The following is a 15,199-nucleotide window of genomic DNA, read 5'->3' on the forward strand; positions in this document are numbered from 1 at the left end:
ACTTTGGCATAGCTGTAGGAAGAGGTGATCTCTTATATACTGCTAATGAGACTGCAATCTGATACAACCACTTTGAGAACAATTTGACTATATCTAGTAAAGGTGAAAATGTGCATAGCCTATGACCTAGCAACGCCACTGCTGGACACATACGCATCTTACTTTAACTCTCACTTACCTATGTTTACTCACTTATGTTTAGTGAAACAGGTATAAAAATGTTCTCTGTGACATTATAATAGCAAAAAGACTGAGAAAACAAGGATCCAACAACAGGAGAATGGACAGATAATGTGTGACAATTATACGATGACAGTAGAATAGTTAAATAGTGTTAATAGTTCAACTGAATGAAAAGAGCCATAGGTGTAAAGACAAAATGATCTAGAAAATAATACAGAGTGGAAAACATGTGTTGCAAAATCATATACCATATATGGCATTATACATTTTTTAAAACATACAAAACAGTATTATATATTATACACATTCCTATGTAGTAAGGGTATGAGGACAAGGAGGATACACAGCTAATTTATGATGGCAGCGACTTCGAAGGTGGGACAGAAGGGGTATGGAACTGGGACGGGGGACAATGGGAAATTAACTTTACTAGAAATGTGGGATTTCCTTTATTGACAAAAATACCCTGAGGCAAATATGTCAGCATGTTAACATTTGTCCATTCTTACTAGTGAGCATATTTTCTTTAAAAATATTCGTTAAATATTCCTTTTCTGAATTAATTTCCCTCCAAACTGAAAATAACTTGTTGTCCAAAGTCCCTAATTGAATGCCTTCTCCAAATTTATCAATGTTCCAATCAAATTAGACATGAAAGTAACACTTCTGCCTCTAGTAATCTATGCCACTACACTTATTTTAAGCTTATTTTAAGCTTTTTAAAAATGAAAATTGTGTAATTTCTGCACAAGAGAATCATCTTCTCTAACTCACTTTCCTAATTTGGAGTGAAGCAGACATTTACATTAAGGACAGGGGTTACTTTTGCTTTTATTGCTATAAACATTCTATCTCCATAATTAAAATCTAATTCATGCTTAATTATGCTATTATCCCCTTAACAGCAGCACACTGTGCCCATTACTCTTTTAATAGGAATAAGCTGTCTTCCAGTGAGACAGTAATATGAGGGGGAGGAAAAATTGTTCTTCTCAAACCATTTTCATAGTTAAGCCTCAGTTCCTCTCCAATCTGTGGGGAATTTAGAAAATGCTAATTTACTAGGACTGGATTTATCGATAACACTTACACACTTTAGATATCTTAATAATACTACTTCATATTTGTAGCTTTTAAAACACTTTTTAAAAGCAGTGTATCATTTGGTGCCCAAACAACGTATTTACTGAAGTGGGGCAACCTCTGACCATCAAGATCCCAGGATAAGCTGCCTTAGGAGCTATGGGGTTTAATTAGCAGAGTGGTCTGGGTACTTAATCACCATTTACCACAAGTTTCCTAAAGAATGAACTCCAAGCACTTGTCTTAAAAGTTCAACTTTTGAAAGACAACAACACTACCTGTTTGTAAGACAGGATCCAGTAAACAACCATGTCACAAATTTTTACTTTCTCATTTATGTGGCATTTTAGGGAAGTATTTCACAGCGTATAATAACAAGTGTATCTGGAGTTCATTTCTTCCAGAAATCCTAAAAACCAACATAAGCCTAACAAGTAAGAAGTGAACTGACAATGCAGAAAACTGCTACTGGAAGGAAAAACGGTTTATTTCAGAACATTTAAAATTAGCTACTGCACTCTTATCCTTTTTTCCCTAAGCATCAGAACATTCTGCTGTACACTCTGCTAACTAGATAATCTTTTCCTATTTAAATAAAGACCAAATGTTTTCTAAGCACTTCATTTTACTAACACACTGAAGTCACTCTGTAGGGAAAATGCCTTTTCTTGTTCAGAGACCTCCATACACCTGTCACAGTATGTTCCAACAAGGTACAGAACAGGTAGTGGAATCCACTTGGTAGCCTGGACAATAATTTCCAAGAAGAAAAAAGAAATCTATTAAAGAAATAGAAAGTGGCCCAACCAATGTTTACTGTTAAATAAATGACAGCAATTGTATTGTTTCCCAAGTGCATTCTGATGGTCAGGAATGTTACAGCATAGTAACAGCGTGCTCCACCCATCCAGAGGCACATTCTGCTGCTTTTAGCAGGCTCCAGGATGTACTACACAGGAAAGGACAGTTACCACCTCCCACGAAATTCTCCTAAAGTATAATAAAAGTACTCCCTGTCTACAGAAATGTATTACAAACTTAGTGCTTATGAATTGTTAAACTCCTTAACCTGTTTGTACTTCCGACTTAGAGTTTCTCTTGGAATTGTTTCATTTCATTACTACTACCTCCAAATTTGCTTAGATTTGACCTAAAACGACTGCCTTTGAAGTGGTACCACTGTTTGAGGATTTACCTGTATTAGCTCTTTTCAAACCTTTTATTAACTGTATTATTTCTTTTGAAATAGAGAAGTTAAAATACATGCAATATTCTTTTTCTAGATACTTAGATTATGTATTAACTCAACAAATATTTGGTAAATAAAACTCATGAGCCAAGCCCTATGGCAGGAATTTAGCTGTAGCTTGTGTTCTTTTCTCACTCCTTTGACTAGAACGTTTACTGTGTGTGTGTGTGTGTATGTATAAATATATACATAGACTAAAGCCTATATTAAATATAAGAACTCAATTAAATGCTTTTCAGTGTTTAATGTAATCATAAAATATCAACTGACGTTTCTGATTGATTCACCTCCCTTTTGGTTCTCATGTAATAGCTGGTAATGACATTTATAGCGAAGAGCCGAGGGCTTCTCTCTCTCTCTCTTCTAAGTGGGATCTGATAAATACTGAGCAGAATGGAATAATTCCTTTTGACTCTCACATGTATACGCCTCTAGATTATACTGAAGGAAAAAAAACCAATAATACTAACTTGTCCAACTACACCAGATCACCAAAGTGATCACTTCAGTTATATTCTCTATGAATGGGTGCTGCTTTATTTAAAAATAAATCAACTGGGCTTAAGAAGAAAACAAATACTTTCTATGTCATGTGAAGCAAAATTGGCTTGTACCAATTTTAGCTTAACAGTAATGTTCTGGGTAAACTGTGCTTAACTGTAGGAAAAAAATGCATTCATGAATAGATTTTTAAATCTGCCTATAGGTGATGATAAACAACACAGTATTAAGCAAAACCACCATTTTTCGGTGAGCTTAAAGTTTCCAGACCACCTTTTCCTATCTCTCTGGGCCCCAGTCCCCAATTTAAATAGTCAATGCTGTTCAATTTTTCTTTTCAGTCTCCCCACATTCAAAGAGAAAGAGATCTAACCCCAGTTATTTGTATTACTCACATTTATATATATATGATTTCTAATATTCCATTTTAAATCTCTTTTTCTAATTGGAAACATCTCATCCTTGTTTAAAAATTTTTTTAAATATAACCAAACACCTGGAGAGTCTGAACAGAAACCAATCTTTCTGAGAACACTAAACAAACTAACAAAACCAAAAATGAGTAGGAAGCGCCACGTTTGCTTAAATTTATTTTAATTTCAATGGTATTATTTCTGACAGGACAAATCCAGGATACACAATAAAGAAATTATTTTGAAACTGAGAAATTGGGGCAGTAAAAAAATTTAAAACAGCCAAAAAAACCAAAAAACCAAAAACTCAACCAACTGAATAAAAATCCAATCTTTTTTTCCCTATCCCCCAGGGTGGGAATAGGTGGCCTAAACTGACACATGAGGAGATCCAGTCAATCTATGGCTGGTAGAGACTTATTCCTGGGAGCTGCTAAGGACATGGCCCACATCCCTTCTCACAAGCTTCTTGCAAATCCTCAAAACTTTCCTGACACCAAGACGCCTGTCCTCTCCTGCACCTTTCACCTGCTGTCCTTTTCCCACCTGACACAGGTCTTTCCTTTTTCCTAACATTGGTTAGACAATGATCTCTACTAAATTTCTGGGGACAAAAGTATATCTCCCTACCTGTCCCAAGACTCATAGGATTGAGTGTGTATGTGTATAAATAATCAGGCATAGTTTGTACTTTAATATTTTGAAGTATGATTCTATAATACAATTTAATCTCTGTAATTTAACATATGAGGATTTTCTTTATTATTGCTATGTCCGTAATAAAGTTTCTATAACAATTTATTTGAGAAGCTTCTATTTTCTTAATGGAAGTATTTTTCTGTATCAAACTAATAATTCCTCATCTTCTATACACTACAATATTTGGTTTTGATATCTAAATCAGGGGCCCTTAATCTTTTCTTAATCCTTAATCTATTTTGAGAATAAAGTGAAAGCTATGAAATGTCTCTGCAGAAAATTATACACACACACAAAATTTGCTTAGAGATTAGGTTAAAAAATTCTCTGAGGTCCATCCATGAGACACAGGGTTAAGTACTCCTGCTTCAAGTGAATATAAGAGCCTTGTAGTGCTCTTATTAAAATAATTTTGCTAAAAATGGTCATTTCTTAAGATCCCTTATGACTCTATGCATTTTTTTCTCAGTATCTGTAAATTATAATTTCTTCTATTTATTGGTTAAAAAAGAAAGCAAGGTCAATAATAAAGAACACATGCATAACTTAATGTTTTCTTCCTTGTCTGAATTCGTTTTGGGTATGATGTGCTAGGAAGAGCTACATATATCCAAAGCAGGTATAATGCAGATACATGTGGTCAAAACATATATCCAACAGCCATATATTCTGGGGTTGGGCATTAAAACTGAGCTTTATTTATAGATTACAATTTAAAAACTTAGTGAAGGTTAGATGTGTTTCATACATAATGAAAATAAAGCTGCTCCTGGAGAAATTCTTCCAGGGCCTAGCACCTTGTCTTGTATATAGTAAATGCTCAATAAAATAAGGAAAATGGACAACATACGTGGAATAGAGTCAGAACAATCATTAAGAATTACTTGAGTGGTTTACACATATGAAAATACGCTACCTATTTACTTTTTCAATAGATATGTAATTTGAGTAGTTTTCCTCTTGAATGAAGGGATTTTGTGGCAAATTGTGATCTTTCTTGGGACCAAATGTTCACTTGGTAACCAAGTTGCCATGTGCTAAGATCTTTCACCAGGAAATAGAGCAAAGATAAATGGCTTATAAAGTGATCAAATCTAAGCAGGTCTTAACAGCATCATGCTTTGATATGAACACCTCTGCACACTGACCTGAAACTCTACAAAAACAAAAATCTATATCAAAAAATCTCAAGGGGCTAGTACAGAATAGTCAATAAATGTTTTTGCTGCTGTTTATGCAAATGACATATGCATCATAAAAATCTGGAAGTGAAAGTCATAGCTAAGTTATCAATTTAATCATTCAGAAAATCTTATAGGGCTTACTGATTTAAAAACAAATTCCATTTCTATTAATACAAATTTACTTAACCCAATTGAGTTCATATTTACCCTTGCTATTTGCCCTTTAAGTTAATTACTTTCATTCAAGAGGGTCAGGCAATCAATCATAGAGCCTCTAGAAAGCCATTTTTAGAGACTTTTATCACTCAATGAAAATAATTACTTCAAATGGTATTTTCATATTAAAAATTCAACACAAGAAAAATTAGGAGGCGACTATTTTCACTACTGATTAAAAATGTAATACTAAAACATTGGTACTATCTTGAGTTAGTACTTCATGATGGATTAATGCTGAGTACTAATGTGGAATTCTTACCTGTAATGTACATGTGTGACTGCTGGTTTCCTGTATCCAAGGATCCAGGTTTGAATATCTATGGGTTCAGCTTTGGGATAAGCTATGGTTGTATCTATTATCCACTGGAGGCCTTCTGATTTGCTGTCTGAGAAAAATATAAAATTGGATCAATTTTTATATTACTGGCAGCAAATAACATAGTATAGATTACAGGTATAAAGCATATTGATATATCTTTTGTTTAAGAGGATGAACTTTGGTGTTACTGTTCTATATGATGCACTTAGGATGAAATTAAGCATTTCCTTTATACTATAAAGTGGCTGAATTCCAAATTAACAAACAATAGAGCACTGTTATATACTGGACATGCATCATGTAAGCATTCAATACAATTATGCACTATCAAGGTCTAATTTACATTTTATCACTCATAAAAACTGGCCTATAAAAAGTCAGAAGCTGAAGCATTACATCACAAAAGCGAAAAGCAGATACCAAAACAACAAAATCCATTCACTAACAAAATATAATACAAACATCAAGATTTGTGATACTTGGGAGACATTAATAAATATTGGAATAAGGCAATAAAATTAAGCACTTTTTATTGACACACATGATCATCAGTTGCTATTCTTGTTTAAAACAAACAAACAAAACACTCCTCTCCTTTTAGCAAGGGTTATATACAAATAAAGCAATAAACCTGTCCACTCTGTACTTTGGTAGGTACAACAGGGAACTACTGTTGTGAGAGGGGATGGGTAAGTTCTGTTTACTCTGGTCCTCTGCACGCTGTTTTTACTTCCAAGAGTACAGAGTTGAGCAAGAATTGAGAGGAACCCTCACAGAGAATGCTGAGAGCTAGACTTTAAAGTGTAATGGCCTACCCTGTGAAGTATTTAAGAGATCACTAAAAACATAAAACTTATTTTCAAACATAAGGCCAAATGTACAATGGGAATCAAAAATATTTTACTTTTAAAAATCAAGTAATTAAAAACTGGCCTTAAATTCTTTAAAAATTTTAGACAACATTCTTAAGGGAAAAAATACTCATATAAGAAATGAAAGAAAGAAATATAAGAAAGAATTTCTCATATAGGAAAGAAAAAAACTTTCATGTATGTTTGAAAAATTTTGTAACAAAATGGTTGGGAAAAAAAAATCACCAGAGTTCAGTTTAATATTTATTAAATCATACAATAAACAAAAAAAGCCTAATCCTTTTAATTAGACACAACTTAATTTTGGTATGTGTATGGATCACATATTAAAACAGACATGATGGCATAGTCTGCGTTTTTATGAAATAAAACACTAAATAGTGAATATGAAAACTAAAGAAAATGAAATATAAAATATCAAAACATAGAGAAGAAAATGGTAAAAGAAAAGTAAAACTAGTTTTGGGGTATACAGTTTTCTAGAATTCGTTGTGAGTTTTCCTAAATTGCTAGAATAAAAGTTTTAACTAAGGTAAGATAAATAATAAACTACTTTGTTTTGGTTATAAACAAAATTATTTCTCTCCAAAAGAAAAAAAACATTTTTCTTCACTCTTGTGTAATCAGTATGACAAATGCCCCTACCTTGGAGATCTAAGGTACCACCGGGTACAAACTGGATACAACTATTTAAAAATAGCAGTCTTTATTAGTGCAATTAATCCTACTTGGAAGACCTTTGCCTTTCAGATTTGGCCTGGCTGACATTGCCACGGTGTCTCTCCAGCAGAGATGCTATTCGAACTTTACTTTTCTATTAAAAGACTCTTTCAATTTGTCTTTTTAATAGACAGTGAAAGATTCAGAGAGCTGACTACCAAGCATCTGTTTAGAAAAAAAACAAATTTAAGGAAAACTCAGCACAATCTCACAGGCATCAGTTCTATGCCTGGTCCTCACTGTCATTTAAAAACATCTACTTCTGAGAGTCAATCATTGCCATTCTTATTCTATCTAAAGAATATCAAAAGAAATAGCAAAATGGTACTAAGGAAAAAGGCCCAGTGAGTTTCCTTCAGCTTTTTAATCTACAATTTATCACCAGACTTTCAGCGTCTTAGATAACTTGTTCAAAACAGTCCTCATGCTGTTGGCACAAACATCCGCTGCAAATCTTCACTATCCACTAGGTGATCCCCAAGATAGTTGCATCTTTGAGTATAGTTTACTTTTTCCTGGCTGTAAAAGTAACACATACTATTTTTTTCATTCAGAAAAGTATTAAGAAATAGGGAAGGATTATCCATAAATGCAACAACCCAGAGAAGCCATCACTGCTAATATTCTGGAGTTTTTCCTTCCACTGATTTGCTACTGCCTTATTATTTACGTATTTGAGTTCATGTTGTTTGCATAGAGTTTTACGTTCCTCCCACTCCGTTAACATTATAGATCATAAACTATTTTCCAAGCCAACAGAAACTCTCCATGAATATCATTTGCAATGGCTGTGCTGTATTCTGTTAGACGGATACTTGACAATTACTTACCTGTTCTTCCTTCTGTTTCCAATTTTTTGCCATTACAAATAATGCTGTGATTAACTACCTTGCTAGCATTTCAAATTACTTCCTTTTGATAAGTATTATTTGCAGTGGAATAACTGAGTCACTTATCAACATTTCAAGACTCTTAATAAATACCGCCAAACTGCATTAAATTCATTCTCTGTATTAAAAACAAAAAAAATCTTTCTAATTTGGTAAATGAAAAAAATACATATCATTATGATTCCATTTGCATATCTATGATTGGTTTTTCAAATTAGTCATTTCTATTCCTGTATCTTTTAACCTAGCAATGCCACTTCTAGGAATCTATGTGACAAACATACTTCCACAAGTATATAAAGAAAGATATTTATAGGAGTGTTTGCTGCAGCAGTGGGAATGGCCAGGATTAAGGTTAGGGTAAGGGCAAGATACCTTTGACTTTATACACTCCCATATTATTTGAATAAACTATTATTAGCATGGACTACTTTTATACATAGAAACATTAAAAAATTGTATTTTCGTCTTCTCCCTCAGTATTATTTCTATTTGACAAAAATTATAAATATAAAAAAGAACAACAATGTTATCTTCTGGAAATCCAGAAAATTCTTTAATTCCAAGAAAAGAAAAAATGCTAAAAACCATCATACCTAATTCTTTAGCATCTCCTCCTACTGGACTTCCATTTTCCTGTCGTGCTACAAGTGCACTCAAAATAATTTTTGTTGCCCCAATCCTTGGCAGAGTGACATGTGTAAGAAATGGCAAGTTGTTTTTCTTGGCAAATGCCTGACTGGTTTCTCGCCTCTTCCTGAGGAAGCCGCCTTCTGGAAACAGAACAATCCACTTTCGATCTCTGCTCCTGTAATTATTTTCCAGGTGCTTCTTGAGAAGAAGAAGCTGTTGGTCACGATGAGATTTTCCCTAGAAGGTAGACACACACATAATAAGTATTTAATTTAAAGACCTAAAATTAAATAGAAATAATTGCTGCTACAGTAAATCCCAATCACGGGCTGGAACAGTGATCCCCCAGCCCCGACCCCCCCACTTACTTCCCCTTTTCACCATAATGGCAAAAAGAAGTTATTAGCACTTACATAAATAAGAAAAAAAAAACTGCTCTAATTGTCCCTGAAAGTTCATTCATTATCAGTGATTTATCTACTGAACACCTACTACTTACTCGAAGGCACTGTCCTGGAGATAGAGAAGTAAGAGACCCTCATGGAGCTGACTTGCGTGTGGAAGACAGAAATAAGGAGTATAATAAATTTAATTGTTGGTAAGTGTTAGGAAGAAAAGAGTCAGAGGTCAGAGAAACTCAACAGGGTCAGGGAAAGCAGCTCGGAGGAGGTGATATCTGAGGAATGAGGGAACGAGCCATATGAAGATGAGAGGCAGAGTATTCCAGCTGATGGACAAAAAGGACAAAGGCCCTGAGGTGGGGAACAAGCTTGACATGTTCAGCGAACTGTAGCAAGGCCAGTGTGGCTGAAAACTGCAGAGAGGTGAGGAGAGCATATGAGAAGGGCCTTGAGCTTGGTAAGTAGCTTTCGATGGGAAATCATTAAATATTTCTGAACAAAGGAGTGTCATGATCTTATTTACATTAAAATAAGGGACAAAGAGACTACAGGAGATAAAGTGGGAGACCACTGCAGAGTCTGGACAGGGAGTTTGATGAGATTCAACTATAGTATATTGATGAGAGGTGGCAATATTCAGGAAAACATATGAAAAAAGTCTGAAAGCTAACAGGATATTCTGATGGACTGAATCTTAGTTGTGAGGGAAAGAGAGGAGAGAGGATGACTTGGAAACTTAAAAGAATCCAGAAGCATTTTTAGGAAAGCCCCAAACCCAAGACTTAAATATTACAAAGGTTCTTCCTTTCAGTATGGCCAATTTGCTAATAATTTTCTAGTCAACACAATTACAGAGGCTCCTCAAAATAATTTGTATGCTTCAGTCTTTAGATTAAATTATTCCAAATGAAAAACAAGTAAAAATTTCCTTAGCTAATTTTGGAACAGAATTAATTATGATTAAGATTTATTTATTTATTTAGTTCCCAAGACTACATGTAAAATATTTTTTAATACTCTTGGAAATATCTTGCCGAAAATGTCTAGTAGCAAAGTCCCAAGAGACTTTCTTTAACATTAATACATTTTCCTTCCTTCCGCCATAAATTTTTATTACTATCTAATAGGGAAAAACTTTTTTGCTCTTTAGAAATGAATTTGTAAATCTCTTCAATACTTTGAAATATAGTCCTTAAGTATGCAAAACTTTACAATGCAATAAAAAGGAAAATGTTTTGAAGTATATTATTTTTCTATTTTCAACTCCTTAAAGTACACTGATAATTTTGTATAATTTAGCCTCTTCTTGATGCCTGAAGATCATCATTAGGGTTAAATCTTACACTGCACTATAAATTCAATAATGTCTTCAGCCTCTCATGATGTAAGGGGTTCAGCAGGCTTTTCCTCTGGATTCCCCCGAGACTGCTTCAGTTGTTGGCTCTGCTGTCTTTCCCTCCAGCTACACTCTTAAGAAATTAGCCTAGTTTCTTTGTTAAGTTGCTCTGAGATCACTGTTTATTTTGTCTCAGCTGTGTTGTAGCCAAACCCTATCCCCAATTCTTCCTGAGGTGCTTTTTTTCATCTCTCTGCTCAGAAAACCAAGGGATTTTCCAGAAGAAATTAGACAATTACACAGCACGTGAGAAACCAAAATATGTTTTGTACATAAAACTGTCTGGAACAAAGAATATGTGCTTTGGGACACCTATTTTCACAGCACTTAGAAGTTTTTCTACAGACTTCCATCTTATTTCTGAATCTGTGGTTCTCAGAAGAGGCGTAGTTACATTTACCAGCTATTCATTAAGTACTCACTATGCACAGAGTGCTGCACAATCCAGGGTGAAGTTGCCATTTAATTACTTAATAATATCCCTGCTTATTTATTTAACAATCCCCTTACTGCTAATTTAGAGACCGTCTGATCACATGACAGTGACTTGTAAATAAAAATAAAGTGATAATACAGATGATGACAGTAGTGGTCATGATGAAAATGATGATGAAAGTCACAGAGACTGTTCTGAGTACGCAACACGTATGACTTCATTTAATCCCCACAACAACTCTATGACAGGAGTACCCAATTCTCACTTGAAAAATAAGGAAACTTTGAGAGGTTAAATAACTTGCTCAATTCACACAGCTAAGAAGCAGAAGAGCTGAGAATGTGGCAGGTGCTTGATAAACATTTACCAAAAAACATTGTACTGTTCAGAAGGGAGGAAGACAGTAGAAATGAAACTATTTGCATTATCAGCATTTTAATGCTTTGCATACTCAAATTCAGATTGAAATGAATGATTTAGGGAGCAAAGATTCCCAGCTCCCTCAGATACTTGAACTGTCTCTATCTCTTATAATTGGTTTTGTTATGCCTCTTTTTACAACAAAGAATCAGATTGATCAGGCTATCACTGTGAAAAAAGTGCTCATTACTTACCTGTCTTATAAAGAAGTCTCCGTGAATTAGAGAAACAATTCCAAAGTTTGTGTACTTAAAAATATGATCCATCAACCACATCATTTGAGCAACAACCTAAAATATTTAAATCAAGAAATAATTAAATGTTGGGCAGAAAAAGCTTGACTCTAGTCTAGCCAAGTCTCTAAATTTTAAATATAATAATCACCCAAGCATACTTTTAATTAACCTACGTATCTTAAATTTAATGTTATTTCTACAAATAAAACACTATGTGAAAAATTACAGGTCTTGATTTCAAGTCTTGGGATCCTAAGTCACAAGTGTATACCTACCACTGCGTCACAAGCTAAATTAACTTCTTAACTTTGTTTTTGGCTTGTTTTTTTTTTCTGCTGGGGGGAGATAACTAGATTGATTGATTGATTGATTGATTGATTTTTAAATGGAGGTACTGGGGATTGAACCCAGCAGCACCTCGTGCATGTTAAACATGTGCTCTACAGTGAGCTATACCGTCCCCTGAACTTCTTAACTTTGGACTTAATGATTTCCAATGTGTTCTACCTACACAAAATCTCTGATAATTCTTATATAGCTTGTAAAGTTATTTTGAAACTATATAATATACCCAAAGTTACCAAATGAGGGCTATAAGCTTAATTAATAAGCACTAAGGCTTTATAAAATGTGACTTTATCTTAAAGGCTAAAGTATTTAAAGTCATAAAATATCAATATATAAATATAAAACTGTATAAAAAAACATAAAATAAGATCCAAAGTAAAAGAGCATTAAAGAATTTATTTAGTCAATAAAATATACTGTAAATTAAAAAAAATTTCATTTAGTAGAATGATTTATACATTCTATCATGCTATGAAGAATATTTGTTAGTTTATGGAAGCCCATACTCTTTGTTAACATAAAAATACTCAGTTTCTTAAACACAAAAATATTATCCATTGCTGATAAGAGTCAATACCTGTATCATCCAGTGGGAGGGAAAAAAAAAAAAGAGTTAATACCCGTATCAAAAGCAGAAGACTTTATTTCAAGCTGATTTCAAAATTAAAGTAAGTGTAAACAGGATCTAATTAATGAACTGGTTAACTGTCCTTCCCTGCTGAGGAAATAGCATTCCTGGTTTATAAGCCTTAAATAAATAAAGTGAAAACTACAGCAGCAATCAAGAATGCCACAGAGCTCTAGCTTGGTTCCTAGAGGACTAACAAATGTAAACTTGATCTCTAAGCACCAAATTATACGAACTAACATATAAAGGAAAAAACTAAGCGTCGACACCCATGTGCTGGTTTTACAAAAGCATTATAAAAGCCCACAAATAATATAATATTAAAGCTTATGCCTTAATTTTTCAGGACCACTATATAGTTTTATTACATGACTCCTAGTCCATCAGTTTTATTATGTTAAATCACTTTTAAAAAATAAAGATACATGCCCAGTGAAGGACTGACTCCCCTAGTCAATTAATACAGAATAAAATAATCACCAACATCTCATTTTTGAATCCTGTTTTGCTTTGTAATCATGACTACTTTGTTTAAACAAATTGAGATCTGAACTAAAAGGAATTTGCTAAAAAGTATCCTAAGGAACAAAACAAAAAGCAAGTGGATTCAACTTATAAAACCTTGAGCTTTATACACAATATAAAGTGTGGCTGCAATTTATTGGTCTCTGTGTTTAATAGCAACACTAAAGTAACTAGCTTTTATGTTTAATCTTACATTATAGTGGATTTACCTCCTCAGTCAGAAGGGTCACCTAAAACAAATTAAATAAGACAACCAAGCTATCTTCTGAGATTTGTATGGATAATTCTGTTCTAATTTATTTTCGGGGAAATGTTACAAGTCAATAAATGTTTATTACATGTTTAATAAAGTTCTTCGGATAGAAATAAAAATTCTTAGTTTTATCATCAGTTGCCACGAAAGGGCAAGACTCCTCACTTCACAAATACTTATTAAAAAGGTACCAGCACATTCAGAAAATACAATTAATCCTTTGTTTCATATTCCTCAAAAAAAGGAGGTCAGTAAACACAAGCTGCCTGAATCAGCTGTGTCATCATTTCACATGCTGTCACTTGGAACATTGTTAGGTATTTCCCAGGGACAAAATTGGTCTATACCAATTATTCTTTACCTGGAAGCACAGAATTTCTATATATCAAAACATCTGGAGAGGCTTACATGAATGACTCAATTACTAGCTCCGTTAAGAGGATAGTGTCTTATAGGATGATATTCTATATTTATAGTCAGTGACCATGATATGAAACACTTAATAAACATTTAGTGATTTGTTTCTTTACTATTGGGCCAAATATTAACTCCACTAATCATACATACTTTCTATTTATTTACTTCCCTTTTTACCTTCTCCTAAAGTGATAATCCTTTTAATGTAAAGGACTGATTTTACTTTAAACCCTCCCAGTTTATAGATATATTTTAGTTATCAATATAAGCCACGTAAAATCACCAGTTCAAACAGCCTCAGCGACACTAAAGAAAATGGGCCTAACATCTTTCCTTTCAATTTGCTTTCTAAGTGAAATCCAAAATAATTTTTACCTTATTCTCCTCTGGCTAAAGATCCCCAAGATCACCTAATGCCCTGACCAATTTTACTCTTCTGTCTTATGTAAACTGCTTCTCGTGCTTGTACTTCTCAAACTTGCAACCCACCTCTCACCTCAAGACAGCCCCACACAGAACCGTATTAACTTTGCTTTCATTTCAGTTATGTTTTTTAAAAAACAGCTTGGTGGAGATATAATCCACATCACCCCAGTTATTTTTCTCCAAGTCTGTAAATTCCCCTTCTGGAGTGATTCAGAATTGTATACATGGGATATTTTTCTTTTCAAAATTTTCTAAACTTCAGGAAAGGTATACCTTATTAAAGTTTAAGTCTATATTCCCAACCGCAGTGAAGTAGTTAAACTGAGCCTGCCCCCAACCCCAGCTCCTGCAATCTGCCCCTGCCTTCAGGGTGGCTTACCAGTCCTTTGTCCTGCAGGCACATCATCAGAGTGCACACGTCTCCTGTTGCCTGATGATTCACCAACATTACTGCTTCATCTTTTGAAATTGCTTTAATATCTTCCCCCCACTCCATCACTGTAAGAATAAAAAGTTTAAGCGCTGTCATTATTTTTATTTTTTTTATTTTTACATTTTTTTATTGATTCATAATCATTTTACAGTGTTGTGTCAAATTCCAGTGTTCAGCACAATTTTTCAGTCATTCATGGACATATACACACTCATTTTCACATTTTTTTCTCTGTGATTTATCATAACATTTTGTGTATATTTCCCTGTGCTATACAGTGTAATCTTGTTTATCTATTCTACAATTTTGAAATCC

At 33.8% G+C, this 15,199-nt stretch overlaps 1 protein-coding gene across 1 annotated transcript in view; it reads right to left on the minus strand.

The window, feature by feature from the left end:
- LPGAT1 (lysophosphatidylglycerol acyltransferase 1) overlaps positions 1-15,199 on the minus strand; it is a 55,602-nt gene that overhangs the window by 15,612 nt on the left and 24,791 nt on the right. The window contains exons 4-7 of the mRNA XM_072948496.1: positions 14,831-14,949; positions 11,813-11,908; positions 8,929-9,202; positions 5,791-5,917 (exon numbers count right to left, since the gene is read on the minus strand). Of these exons, the coding sequence (XP_072804597.1) occupies positions 5,791-5,917; positions 8,929-9,202; positions 11,813-11,908; positions 14,831-14,949 (616 nt within the window). The remainder of the gene's footprint in view (positions 1-5,790; positions 5,918-8,928; positions 9,203-11,812; positions 11,909-14,830; positions 14,950-15,199) is intronic.

This window comes from Vicugna pacos, chromosome 23 (assembly GCF_048564905.1).
Source record: "Vicugna pacos chromosome 23, VicPac4, whole genome shotgun sequence".
NCBI lineage: Eukaryota > Metazoa > Chordata > Mammalia > Artiodactyla > Camelidae > Vicugna > Vicugna pacos.